The sequence below is a fragment of the Doryrhamphus excisus genome, chromosome 12, assembly GCF_030265055.1.
Source record: "Doryrhamphus excisus isolate RoL2022-K1 chromosome 12, RoL_Dexc_1.0, whole genome shotgun sequence".
NCBI lineage: Eukaryota > Metazoa > Chordata > Actinopteri > Syngnathiformes > Syngnathidae > Doryrhamphus > Doryrhamphus excisus.
Genome location: NC_080477.1, coordinates 5,786,791 through 5,801,983, shown reverse-complemented (window position 1 = coordinate 5,801,983; position 15,193 = coordinate 5,786,791). Strand labels below are relative to the sequence as shown.

General features: G+C 40.1%; 1 protein-coding gene across 3 annotated transcripts in view; it reads left to right on the top strand.

The window, feature by feature from the left end:
- Window positions 1-13,580, top strand: part of prmt3 (protein arginine methyltransferase 3) — a 67,701-nt gene extending 54,121 nt beyond the window's left edge. For 2 of the 3 annotated variants that reach the window (XM_058088916.1, XM_058088917.1), the window contains exons 14-16: window positions 2,080-2,130; window positions 2,613-2,700; window positions 13,406-13,580. In XM_058088916.1, coding sequence (XP_057944899.1) covers window positions 2,080-2,130; window positions 2,613-2,700; window positions 13,406-13,515 — 249 coding nt within the window. In that variant the 3' untranslated portion in view covers window positions 13,516-13,580. The remainder of the gene's footprint in view (window positions 1-2,079; window positions 2,131-2,612; window positions 2,701-13,405) is intronic. The other variant, XM_058088919.1, reaches the window with a different exon arrangement.
- The last annotated feature ends 1,613 nt before the right edge of the window (window positions 13,581-15,193 follow it).

The window sequence follows — 15,193 nt, the reverse complement described above, 5'->3', positions numbered from 1 at the left end:
TGTGCTGCGTTCATTAAAAGCCGTAATTGTATTGGGGTGACAGGGTTTTTTTTTTTCTACTTTGTCCTCATATGCTGCTTCAAGCTTTGAGTCAGTGTGGCCACTCTACCCTGAATCAAAAAAAGGTCTGAAGCTGTTTGGTAGAGGCTGTTTACCGCACTTGAAACACCATGACACCATGAAAACATTGCTTTCAAAAGGAATCTCCCTTGTCTTTGCTGCATTGATTCAGCTCTTCTTTGTCTCTGAGCGCCAGCCTCGAAGTTGTCAGCTGCGTCAGGATTAAAAGCTATTAGTTCTGCATCAGTGCCACTACAAGTGTGCTCCCGAGATTGATAGAGTACCTCTCTTCCTCCAGTGGGGGGAGAAATAGGAGCAGAATCATCCTGGGGGTTGTTTTGTGAACCCAAGGCAGGTCTGGTCATGGCCAGTACCTCCATTCTTGGGGTTTTTGGTGTCTTTATTTGTAGTAGACTACAGGTAATTTTATCTCTATGGGCTTTTAGATTTAAGTGTAAACCTTAAGGAAGACATTTGTCTATAAACTGTCATCAAATTAGTCAGAAATGCACATTTACCTTCAATATCAACTGTCTCCATCCACCCATTGGTGCAATAGTCATCACACCGATGTGATTTTTTTTTTTTAATCGTCAGCAAAATTTCCACCATGTTGTTGGTGGTTGCTACTTAATTTATTTCTTTTGTCCAATGACAAGTCTCTCTGATGGGGTGAGAGGGAGCACACGGAACATGGTGTTGACTCAGCCTAAACAAGAAAGGTAGGTGGTAGCACAAGGAAGGAGACTGGGGAAGAAAATAGTACTACAGTAGATCCCGCGGATAGAAAACCGTGAGTAATTTAGACTCTAATTAGACACTAACATAATCCAACAGGAGGTCATCAATCAAATCACCCCTCCCTCACTAATGTTATATTGCGGAAATGTGTTACACAAACCTTGTAGGTATTGAAATAAACATACATTAGGGTTCTTTGATATTTTTAATACACCAGTATACCGGTATGCATTCTTCCAATGATAAGAAAATTACTTATAACAGTATAAATGATAAACATAAACAAGCTGAGTTGATGACTGTGCGCCCCTCTTGACAACTGCCAAACTCAAATGTTGCCAATTTAGGGGAAATCAGATATTTCTACCAATAAATGGTCTAGTTATGGACCTTTTATAAGCAGAAAATGGCAGGTTTTCCTACTAATGAAGTTTTCATCACAAATTTCCACACCTTATTCATTAATTATGCTCATGTAGCAAGAGGGGCACTTGTATAAATTTAAGAATTAATTCATGTGTATTAGGTTAAAAAATTCATGTGTCTTGTTAAAACAGTCAGTAAGTAATTCATGGTAAATACAAATCATGTTAAATACATTTAAGGTTAACAACTATGATAAATATCACAGTAAATTCTGAATGAATTACTTAATAAATTATAATGTGTTATTTATTATTATAATTAGTAATAATTTAAGAACACATTAAAATATATATATATAAAATAATATAATATATAAATAAAAACAGCAATAAATATATGGGAAGTGGTGGAATTCATACCTGATTCATGCTTACCTGGTATTGTATTAAAGCTTAATTTGCTTATTCTGTATTGCAGTAATTTGTGAGGCATGGGATTTGTGACTTTGCACAGAATTTAAATGTGTTCCTTTTTCTTTTTTTCTTTTTTTATTGAAAGGTTTTTCACCTAATTTCAAGTGGCAAACTGCACCCTAAATTGCAACTGAAAATAAAAGATGCAAAACAGGACAAGCCGCTTATTTATTGAGTGAATACGCTTCCTACACCTCTGGGTAGATGGCTCATCCCCTTCAAGTGGGGATTGTATGAAAACCAAAGGGAACTTGACAGTATATACTGCAAAATGTTCTCTGTTATGTTTACTTGCCTTTATGATACATTTATTCATGTTACTCATTAACACGTCCCTTCTTTGTCCTTTACAGTCACCCCTACATGTCAGTGATACAGCCAAACAAATCTATGTGTTTGTTATGTCACATTCTAACGCAGCTCTCATATTTCATTGCAGGCAATTGTCGGCTACTTTGACATTTTCTTTGACAAAGGCTGCTGCAACAAGGTAAGCAGCGCTGGCAACAGCAAAGCCATTTAACGGAAACTCAATTATGTTCACGCGCTAGCTTATTTCTCCTCCTCGAGGCGTTTGTTGGCAATCGACAGGCAACCCAGTCCACTGCTGATATAAGCACTTACCCAGGAGGGGCGACCAGTCGGAACACTGATGCCAAGCTCCTATGACCTTCTGAGTGCTCAGTGTGTTCTCCCCATGTTTAAAATGTCTTTTTCATTAGCACTCGTGAAGTATTCTTTCAAAAAACGTCAAAAAATGTTTAATATAAATAACAAATTGAAAGTACTCACTTAATCAAATATTTTTGTCTTACTGCTGTCATCCGCCAGTCAACAGCTATACAATACGAGTGAAATTAAGTTGTGATACAAAAGTACTATTCTAATGAAGGCATATTGTTTTGAGAAGCAAACTGGCTTCTTTTTTTAACCCCAAAGACTAACCAGCACCGTTTTTGATGGTTTGCCCAGGTGATGTTCTCCACGGGTCCCCAGGTCACAAAGACCCATTGGAAACAGACTGTCTTCCTCCTGGAGCGACCCATTCCAGTCCAGGCTGGTCAGTAAAAAACACCATCCAACATGTAATCCAGAAAATAAGTAAATGTCACAAAAAAGTGGGCTAATAAATTGACACACAAAGACTGCAGATTTCAGAAAATAACAGATGAAATGATACAGCACTCTACAAGCAATGATGTCTGTAAAATTAAATAATTAAAAATTAAAAATGACAAAATTTTTAACTATAATGATGAAAATGGTAATATTAATGATGATTATAATGATGGTAACAATGATAAAGATTATAACAATAATGATAATAATAATAATAATATTACAATGATAATAATAACAGGGGAAACAAGACAGTTTCATTCATTATTCATTCATTCATTCATTTTCTACCGCTTTTCCTCACGAGGGTCGCGGGGGGTGCTGGAGCCTATCCCAGCTGTCTTCGGGCGTAAGGCGGGGTACACCCTAGACTGGTCGCCAGCCAATCACAGGGCACATATAGACAAACAACCATTCACACTCACATTCATACCTATGGACAATTTGGAGTGGCCAATTAACCTAGCATGTTTTTGGAATGTGGGAGGAAACCGGAGTACCCGGAGAAAACCCACGCATGCACGGGGAGAACATGCAAACTCCACACAGAGATGGCCGAGGGTGGAATTGAACCCGGATCTCCTAGCTGTGAGGTCTGTGCGCTAACCCCTAGACCACCGTGCCGCCCATGAACATGATTATATCCTGCAAAAAGGGGTAGGCATTTATAAGCTTTTGCTTCAGCCTACTCCTTTTGGGCTTGGGATCAGATAGTTGAATACAAATGTAAATAATGGAAAGTTATATTTTGATTGATGTAAGAAATGCACTGTAATGTTTCACATATTTGCCCAAATAAAGGGAAAAAAAAACAAAAAAAAACATAGTTTTCAATTGACTTGGTAGTACTATTTTATGTATTACTTTATCTGGGGCTTCGGTTGTGCTCGGCAGCGGGCTGTCAGGTCGTCTGTCAACGGTAGTGATGTCCTCGGACTGCTTGACACTCGTTATCTGTCACAGCGAGGGATCTAAACACATCAGCCATCTGAGACAGCATGTGAAACTTCATCGGATCTGAGTCTCTTGCATGACTTGATTCATGACATGTTAGAAACGAATAGCTTTGTTCGCGACCAATGAGATATTGATCGGCATTGTATAGACCGGGCGTCGCCAATACAGTGCCCGGAGGAACCAGCCACGAGCCTGGTTTTCATTCAGGTCTTCAGTTAATAATGTAAGATACACAAAATGCATTTTGACAATACAATTTTTTTTTATTATAATCAAATTTTAATTTGATACCAGTGATGTGCTTTCAACTGGCTGGTGAGGCACTTAGTCCATTGGAGTTGTTTTTTTAAATATTAATTCAGGTTGCTCATTAAAAGGATAAGCAAAAAAAAAGTCACAAATTCAAAATGGTAAAAAAAAAATGGTTTGTTTTTAGATAATTATTAGTAACTAATTTATTGACAAGAGCTCTCACTGTGGTTCTCTGGAGTCCCAAAGCTTTAGAAATGGCTTTATCACCGTCTTAAGACTCATAGATCTCAATTAATCTCAGTTATAGGGGACCTATTATGCTTTTTCCACTTTTGTGACCTATACTTAACTTGTAGTTAGAATGTTGTATTTTTGTGTTAAACAACACCAACGTTTCAGATAATGAGGTTTCCGAATTTCGAAGTGAGCTGTGAACGAAGTTTGGGATAGCTCTGAGCAATTGCTTTCTGAGCTTGGTGACATCAATGTGATCCGGACTTCCTTATATGGGCATGCCCAGATACGCTGTAGGCCTGCCTTGCCCCAAGCATGACTTCTCTGTTTACAACAATGGCTCCCAGGAAATGTTTCATTTGAGCAAACATCAGGCAAAAGTGGTTGGAGTTGCTTGGTTGGTCGAAGAATCATAAGAGCAAGCTGTAAGTAACACTTTATCAGTCTCCTAACTAGGGTTGGGCATCGAGCATCAATGGGAACCGGTTCTAACATTCAAATTCTTCCGGAATCGTTAATTTTTTTCAAAGTTTCGGTGCCTACATTCGGTGATTAGCCAGCGGCATCACACCAAACTAGAAGACGCAGCTGGAAGCGTTTGTGTTCATCAATTCTAACGTTGTACAGTGTGCGACAGCACTCAGTAGCTTGACTGAAAAAAACTGTGCAAAGGAGAATGCACCAATCACAGGATTAAACGCCACCAGAATCATGCTTTACAGTGTATGAAGCGCTACACCGCACTTTCCGCACCTCTTTTGACGGACTATACCAAGTGCGCTTGAACTGATAAAAGTGCGAGCGGCCTGTTCCTTTCTCTGTGTGCATCATATCAACACATAAGTCGAGTTGTTACTTGGTTCATTAAGAGTGTTTCATCTTCCATCCATTTTCTATTGCAGCTTTGCCTCACCAGGGTTGCTGGAGCCTATCCCAGCTGTCTTTGGGCAAGCGGCATGGTACACCCTGGACTGGGAATGTTTTATCTTGAAGATTTCATTCATATTGGTGTTCCAATTAATCCCCGCACGGCCCCCTCAGTGAAAACCTGTCACTGTGAGTGGAGATTCACCCAAAAATGAGGCTTGTGTGGTTAACGAGTGGTTAACGCGCAGGCCACACAGCTAGGAGACCCGAGTTTGATTCCAACCTCAGCCATCTCTGTGTGGAGTTTGTATGTTCTCCCCGTGCATGTGTGGGTTTTCTCCGGGTACTCCGGTTTCCTCCCACATTCCAAAAACATGAAATTGTCCATAGGTATGAATGTGAGTGTGAATGGTTGTTTGTCTATATGTGCCCTGTGATTGGCTGGCGACCAGTCCAGGGTGTACCCCGCCTCTCGCCCGAAGACAGCTGGGATAGGCTTCAGCACCCCTGCGACCGTCATGAGGATAAGCAGTAAAAGATGGATGGATGTTTTGGCAGGAAGCGGCTAATCCAAGGAAACACAACTGCAATAGGTGCAGATTCTGGAATATCTAGAAAGCTTTCTGTGCGGGTTATCGTGTGTAGCTGCACTACACAACTCAATACAAAGGGATGAAAATTAGCATAATACGTCCCCTTAATTAAAGACAAAGGTGGTCCAACGAAATATTACAATGCAATACATGAAAGTGTGCATGTTCAGGGTTAAACGTGTTATGTTTCCCCATTGCTTGTTGCAGTGCTGTGTGCACTGTATCATAATGGGAATCATGGATGTTTCTGGTGATGTTAGGGTGAATGGGTTCTGGGGGCAGACCACTCACTGACTGCATATCTGATGGAGCCTACTGTAATAAAACATTTGTGGGGGGGGCATGTATGCTAGAAGTCAGTAGGCTCGTCGCTATGCTCTGGCAGCAGCCACCATGATAAGAACTTCAAAACCTCTGACGCATTTCAGACACTAATACAGGCTCTGTACTCTCGTTGCTCAGATAAATCCAGCTGGATGTGAGCGCAATGCCGCAATATGAATGTGAGGAGCAGAACTGATTTAATTCGGTCAACTGGTGAGCTATCGATGCAGCTCTGCTTGAATGTCTTAGACATGAATATGAGGCTTTATTTAAAGCAGGGGTTTCAAACTCAATTTACCTGGGGGCCACTGGAGCTAGGGTCTGGGCAAGGCTGGGCCACATCAGGTTTTATTAAAAATGTATTAAAAACAGAAAAATATACAAACTTTTTCAGTGCTTTGATTCCGATTTTCTACAAGAAAAGCTCTGATAAAACATTCCACTGTTCTCAAATATCTTAATTTTTATTTTTCTACACAAAATAAGATGAAAAATAAATAAACAAATCAAGAATAAAGAAAATCAATCAATCAGTAATAAATAAATATAATAATAATAAAATGACAAATAATAAAAACTTAAGAAACCACATATAGTTGGTGGGTAGACAAATAATTTTTTCAGATTAAAATGAACAAAGCATTATTAGAGCCCTGTAGACATGACAAAACACGACTATAGTCACATTTATACTCTTTTTATTTACAACATATTGCGCAACTGCAGGGTCTTGAGACACATGCTAACTCGCAAACTAGAGAGCTAGCGACCTAAACGGTAGCCTTCAAGTTTAAACTTAAATAGCCAAAAACTTACCACTTCCACATGGATAGGGAGGATAACTATTAACAGTTATTTGACCTTTAACATGAACATTAATCGAACGTAATAATTTTTTCTGGGTACATGATACCATACAGCATCCATATCAAACTTGCGCGGGCCACACTAACATTAAACTGTCATATCAAGGCGGGGGCCTCAAACTAGTGTCCTGCGGGCCATATTTGGCCCGTGGGCTGCGTGTTTGAGACCCCTGATGTAAAGGTTTGAATCATGATACCATTTTTACATTAGCTGAGCATACAGATGTTTAAATGTTCTAATTAAATGTCTGACGCAACGCATCAAATATAAGGTACTATTGGTATTTCTACGTGAACATGCAATCACGTTGATCATGCACCCTCCTTTGCATGATATCATTGTGTTATAAACTGAGCCGACCACTTTTTTTTATGAAGACAACTGCTTCTCTTCCACTGGTTCTCGTAAGCTTTTTCTTCATTGGTGTATGCTGCTACTTCTTCCAGTAGGCGAAGTGGGTATTGAAACTAGGAATCGAAATACAAACATTTGATCAATCCCGGGAGAATCGGAATGTTAGTCCTGGTTCCCATTGAAGACTCGATGCCCAACCCTGATCTGCAGTCATGTAATGCATTACCCCATGGCGTGATGCAATCACTTTGTTCATCCTGCCTGATTTTTACACACAAACACCTTCAGACTGGATTCCAGAAGTCTCCTGTGTAATATGCGTATTGCTTTGCATGGCAGCCTCTGAAATTTTATTTTCAGATGTTGCCGTTATTGGTAACGACTTTAGCAAGCCTGAGTAGTGATATGCAATATGAATTCATTTCTGCTTTTACTGCTGTATCACCTGAGTGAGCTGAAGTATTGCGTTTGGGCTTTTTTTTTTTTGCTACATTTCTCTCAGTATTTACAATATATTATGTATTAAAAGTTAGTGATATTGTTATTCACTGCAGTTTGTGTTTGAAAAGATGTTAAATTGTTGTTTTGTAGATTTACTGAACACATTCAAGGACATCCCCAAAGTACAGTCATAGCTATATTGCCTGTTAATTAGGAGGACTTAGTGCTTTTTTAGTGAAATGGGTGAGTACAATAATGCACACTTCTGTTGGACATTGAATTCATAGTTACTTATGTACAGCGGTATATAAAAACGGAATGTTTTTCATTTAACTAGGTTTCCTAAATACAAAAAAAACTCAATTTCCTATATCTTGTGTCTTTATTTTTGACTTTCCATCTGATCTGATTGTTCATTCGTACTTAATTGGCATGAGGAAGAAAATTAGACCAACAGCGTAGGTGGGAAAAAGAGAGCCGGAGGTTATTGATGTGCTCTCTCCACCGCGGCACCCAGACGGTCCTCAAACTCCTCCAGGGGCCGTAAACCAGAAATTGAGTTTTTAACAACATTCTCTGATCGCTTGATACGGTGTATGGTATACTTTATAACACACACACTGACTCGCTGCTCCTTTTTTTACACTCAAATTCACGAGGGTGCTTGCATAGTTGTACACTAAACTATCTGCTGGCTATAAGGAAGAGAACTTCCTAAAGTCACCTTGAAGTTGATGAAACTGTCTTATAGACACACACGTAGTAAAAAACACACAGCCACCGCTTATGTGTTTTACCTGAGAATGGCCTTCATTGCTGATTGGCTGTAGTAAGGACCAGGCGTAAACATCCAGCGGTTTGTGCGGACTGTCTATGGTGATTTATCGCGGCAGAATCCCGTTTGATGCGTTGGTACGAGTGCAACAGTAATTAACTCTCGGGCTGTGTTTCTGTGGGAGGTGCCAGCACAAGAGAGAGCATGCACGCAGTCGGCTGGAACAAAACATCCCTGCAAATCCTCTCCGCTGGCAGCGTAATAAATTAAACAGCAAATCATTTGTCATGCTCTGGTGTGTTTGTGTGGCTTAGCTATTGAAGAGGAGGGTCATTCTTGCACACTTTCACCTACCTGGTTTTTTACCAGAGAAAGTGGTTTGAATTTGTTTTGTCTGGGATGGTTGGCCTGTTTAACTGTGCCGGCAATCACTTATGGAACTTATGGAACTATATGCCCGTCCTTGTCCGGTTATTCACAGGACAAGAAGGTGGCCCTTGTTTCCTCGAAAATTCTCCTGACCATCTCTCCAGTGGCTGGTTTGATATGAACTGTGGTGGTCCTTAAGGTGTTCATCTGTAAATTCTCTGAACTGCAGAGGCCCAGGAAGTAGTTTTGGCTTATTGAGGTCGAGGCGAGCAGTTATTGAGAGGTCGGAGAATGTTCACTTCGGTTTTATACCATTTTATCAATAGACACTGTTTTTTTAATAGAAGACAAACAAGGTTATTTAAAAAAATAAGCTATACCCCGTGTTGCTGCTAATATGTCATATAATTTAGGTTTTGCATTTATAGATCAATTGATATCAGTTGCATAAGACAAATGGAACTATACATTTTTCAGCCCTTTGTATTGCGTTGTGGACTCCTATAGAGCAGCTTTACACAATAACCGGCAAATAAAGCATTCTAGATCTTCCAGAATCTGCACCTATACCAGCTGTATTTCTTTGGCTTTGTCTGTTTTAACTTATTCCACTCACGCCCACTCCGCTAAGACAGTGAAATCTCCACAGTGCAGCATAGTAGGGGAGAGCAGGTCTACAGCTTGTAGTCGGGAACGCCCATACAAGGAAGTCCGGCTCACTGTGACGCCACCGGTGTTGGAAAAAACTGTCTGAACCCCAGCATTCAGAGCCATCCTAAACTTATTTCTAATGTCAAACCTCATTATCTGAAACTTTGGCATAGTTTAACGTGATAATACAACATTCTAACTACATTTATAGGTATGGGTCTATCTATTGAGTGCTCTCAAAGTATTTATTTTGTTTTATAATTTAAGAGGGCCTTGTCAAGTTGACACTCTGGAACCTTCATCACCATTAGGGCTGTCGATCAAATATTTATTTGTGATTAATAGCATGTTGTCCATAGTCAACTGATGATTAATCACGATGGGAAGAGGTTTTTTTTTATCTATAATAAGTAGGGATATAAATATCTTTGTGGTAAACGATTCCATACGCATCTCGATACAGGGGTTAAGATGGTATTCAATAACATTAATTAATTTTCAACACAGGGCACATATAGACAAACAACCATTCACACTCACATTCATACCTATGGACAATTTGGAGTCGCCAATTAACCTAGCATGTTTTTGGAATGTGGGAGGAAACCGGAGTACCCGGAGAAAACCCACGCATGCACGGGGAGAACATGCAAACTCCACACAGAGATGGCCGAGGGTGGAATCGAACTCCGGTCTCCTAGCTCTGTGGCCTGTAAATAAGAGAAAATGTGTCTGTTCTTGTCTTTTAGATGGTTAGGGTTGTTTCAGTGGCATTAACTATAATAATTAGAGGATTAATACACCCGAGTCTCTCGGGCAGAATGACAGATACTAGGAAAGTAAATTAGAACATTTAAAAAGAATCACTAGTGCTATTTACAAAGTAATTTGATGAAGATAAACTGAGCTAAGATGGGCTGTGTCTGCCACCCTGGTTGTGCTTAATGACACACATGTACGTTGATGTATAACATGGTAGTGAAAGCCCACTTCTAGTCCCACACTCATTTCCACATACGGTTAACTTCTTTTTAGAAGCGCTGGTTTCCAATGTTGTGCTGTGTGTGAGCTAAATGGCACACATGTAACTACTGATCCTTGTTTGGTCATTTTAGTTGCATATAGGGCTGAAGCTATCAAATAGTTTATCCGAGTGCAGTATTCTACTGAGAATTCATTCAATTACCGGAGTAATTGTATTTACCATATTTTTGCTTGGTTAAACAGCAATTACTTTTGGGTTTCAACCAATCTAGAGGCATTTGCGTCACTTCTGCCAGGACACGTGGGGTGCATACAATGATTTTACAATATTTTGCAGATTAAAGCGACGAACGGTGCATGTAGTCGCTCCAATTGTGCGATGCATGAAAGCAAAAAGCGAGACAGTCGAACAGCAGTGAAAGTTAATCTTCTATATGAATATGTTCTTGTATGTGACTTTAATTGTTTCATTGGAATTCAGAAGAAGGGGTAGAGAGGGGCCATGGACTCTTTGGCTGCCACCTTTAAAGGGGACCTATTATGCAAATTCTTCGACTCTTTGTATTGAGTTGTGGACTCCTATAGAGCAGCTACACACAATAACCAGCAGAGAAAAACTCTAGATTTTGCACAATCTGCACCTATTCCAGCTGTATTTCCTTGGATTTGTGCTTGCCGCCAAAACTTGTTCTTGCTCAGGAGAAGCCGGACGTGTGGCAACCTCACCTGCCCGAGGGATAGCGCTCATTGTCGGACACATTTTGTCAGAGGCGCCGTTAGTACGGTGGAGCTCAGAAGCCGGATTTGGGGGCACGGTGTGGACGCACAGGTTGTTAAAAATGAATGCACTTTTCCCGGCAAGAACGCGATGCTTATGGCTCTAGCAACAGTTTGGCAAATATTTCAAGTCCAGTGTAGGATATTCCATTGACAGATGAAAGTAGCAGAGCTTGGGGGAGGGCAGAGAGCTTATCTGGCTTATAGACACGCCCATATAAGGAAGACCGCTCTTCTGTGACATCACAAAGGGGCAGTTTAACCACAATTTGTGAAACCAAGCGTTTTGAGCCGTCCCAAACTTCTTTTAGAGCACACTTCCAAATGCGCAAACCTTATCATCTGAAACTTTGGCATTGTTTAGCACAGGGGTCTCAAACACGCGGCCCGCGGGCCAAATATGGCCCGCATGACATTAGTTTGAGGCCCCCGCCTTGATATGAAAGTTTAATGTTAGTGCGGCCCGCGCAAGTTTGATATAGATGCTGTATGGTATCATGTACCCAGAAAAAATTATTACGTTTGATTAATGTTCATGTTAAAGGTTAAATAACTGTTAATAGTTATCCTCCCTATTCGTGTGGAAGTGGTAAGTTTTTGGCTTTTTTAAGTTTAGGTCGCTAGCTCTTTAGTTTGCGAGTTAGCATGTGTCTCAAGACCCTGCAGTTGTGCAATATGTTGTAAATAAAAAGAGTATAAATGTGACTATAGTCGTGTTTTGTCATGTCTACAGGGCTCTAATAATGCTTTGTTCATTTTAATCTGAAAAAAATCATTTGTCTACCCACCAACTATATGTGGTTTCTTAAGTTTTTACTATTTGTCGTTTTATTATTATTATATTTATTTATTACTGATTGATTGATTTTCTTTATTCTTGATTTATTTTTCATCTTATTTTGTGCAGAAAAATAAAAATTAAGATATTTGAGAACAGTGGAATGTTTTATCAGCGCTTTTATTGTAGAAAATCGGAACCAAAGTACTGAAAAAGTTTGTATATTTTTCAGTTTTTAATAAATGCGTTTTTTTTTTTGTTTTTTGTTTTTTAAAACCTGATGTGGCCCAGTCTCACCCAGACCCTAGCTCCAGTGGCCCCCAAGTAAATTGAGTTTGAGACCCCTGGTTTAGCACAAGAATACAATATATTAACTACATTTATAGGTCAGAAAAGTGGAAAAAGGCATTGATTGCAACACAAATTCCAATACATTTACAGATGCTTATTTTAATATGCCTAATAGAGTTTTGGTAGAACTCGCATTTTACACCTAAATTGTATCTAAATGAACACTCAGTCACTTACACTGTACACAGAACACATGAAGGACATGGTAAACAGGAAATGTACCCAGTTTGGAGGGGGACCAGGGCTGGGATTGTCCACAACTCATAAGGAGTGGTGTTCTATAGCAAAACAACCTTTTTCCTGCCAATCTGAAGAGATAAAAATGCATTAATCTCCCCATTGTTCTTGTGCTCCTCGACGAGGTACTTCTCACCTCTGTGATGTTTCTCCATTTTAATTGCTCTTGTTCATTTTGCTTCTCGGTTTCGTTTTGCAAGCAGTATAAACTCTGCTGCAAAGCATCACCCTCTCTGCAGTGGAGTGACAGTCCCAGAGTGCGGCGCCAGTAGCAGCAAGGACTGTGTAACAGTAGTGTTGGCATGGCAACGTCTGAGACGTGACAGAAGAGATGGCGGGTGCTTTGCGGAAGAAAGCGCCATGCTCAGCATTTTCCCACTCCGTGTCCTCTTGTAACCTCTGGCGATGAAAAGCGTGTAGCGTAGCACGAGGACGGTATGCATTCATGCACATATAAATATATATATATATATATATATATGCACAAGGCAGTGGTGCTTATTAACGTGTATTAAACCACATTTGCTTTTCACACACATCATCATTTCTGTGGGCAGCAGTGCATTGCTTACACTGCGGAGATCTGAGCTCAGCTTTGCTACACTGCTGCAGGGCTGGGAACAATTATTGGCAATATTTCATCCTTTATTTGGCCTAATTGTCATTTGATTAGTTTTGAATCCTTTTATTGCACCATCTGATGTCCAATGGGACATAATATTGTCATCTCGGGCAATATTTATTTATTTTTTGACTTGACTTTGAATAATTGCATTTTTCTTACTTTTCAGTTTACATATATTTAATGTACTAATATGCACTGTATGCTTTTTAGGGGAGGAGCTTCAAGGAAAGATAACCGTGCGTAAAAACAAAAAGGACCCTCGTTCACTGTTGGTCACCTTTGATCTTCGAGGCAGAAAGCTGACGTACAACCTTCAGTGATGCCACGAGTGTTGCCATTATTGTCATTATTTGTAATAAAGAAAATGCTGTCTAACTCTTCTTGACGCTGTGATGCATTGTTCTAGTGACATTCAATGATGAGAAACCATGGTGCAATATCTGAGTCATCCTTTAAGTTCATTAATGGTACATTTAGCATTCTTTAGTGAAGAATCTGATCCAATGATAATCCCTGGACATGGTTTGCAGTCTTTGTGGTACAAAACATCATTCTTGTGACTTGCAAGTTGTAGCTGGAAAAGGACTGTCACACCCACACTGTACCTAATGTGATCATTTGACTAATGGGCATTCATCCAGTCATTTAGAAACGACTATGCCAGGACGAATGAGGAATGTGATGCCCAAATACAGTGGTATGAAAAGGTTTAATTTTCAAGATTTTCCTTTATAATCACTGGTTGTTGGGGTCAGCAATTTCCGTTAAATATATAGCAGACAAACACAGTGATATTAACACAGTGAAATTTATAGGATTTACAGACAGTATTAAATAATTATTTAAACAAAAGTAAGGCATAAATACGGGCGCCCAACAAAAAAATGACATCAATATGTAGTAGATCCTCCTTTTGCAGAAATAAATGCTTCCTACGGCTTCCAAAGAGGGTCTGGATTCTGGTTGAAAGTCTTTTTGACCATTCCTCTTTCCAAAACATCTCCAGTTGAGCCAGGTTTGATGGTTTCCAAGCATGGACAGTCCGCTTTAAATCACACCACAGATTTTCAATAAAATTCAGGTCTGGGGACTGAGATGGCCATTCCAGAACGTTGTACTTGTTCCTCTGCATGAATGCCTTAGTAGAATTAGAGCAGTGTTTAGGGTCATTGTCTTGTTGGAAGTATCCAGCCCCGACACAACTTCAACTTTGTTCCTGATTCTTGAGCGCTGTTGGCAAGAATCTGCTGATACTGACTGGAATCCATGCGGCCTTCAACTTGAACAAGATTTCCAGTACCTGCACTGGCCCACACAGCCCCACAGCATGATGGAACCACCACCAAATGTTACTGTGGGTAGCAAGTGTTTGTCTTGGAATGCTGTGTTCTTCATCTGCCATGCATATCTCACTTATATCCAATCATTCGTTTTCTACTGCTTATCCTCACGAGGGTTGCGGGGGGTGCCTGAAATAAATCCAATAACTCCATTTTAGTTTCATTAGTCTACAACACCTTATTCCAAAATGAAGCTGGCTTGTCCAAATGTGCTTTAGCATACCTCAAGTGACTTTGTGCGCAGAAAAGGCTTCTTCCACATTACGCAGAATAGCTGAATAGTTGAACGATGCACAGTGACACCATCTGCACCAGGATCATGTTGTAGGTCTTTGTGGGGGTCTGTGGGTTGAGTGTTCACACCATCCTTTGTCTTTGTTTATGAGATTTTTCTTGGCCTGCCAAGCCGGCCTTAACTAGAACTGTGCCTTTGGTTTTCCATTTCCTCACTATGTTCCTCAGAGTGGAACCTGGCAGCTGAAATCTCTGAGCTATATTTTGTATCCTACCCCTAGACCATGATGTTGAACAATCTTTGCTTTCACGTCATTTGGCCGTTGTTTTGAGGCTAACATGTTGCTAGTCTTCAGATGCAACTTGTAATTGGCCACCTTAAATACCCTTTGTCGTGATTGGCTTTGTTAGAGTATGCAGGTCA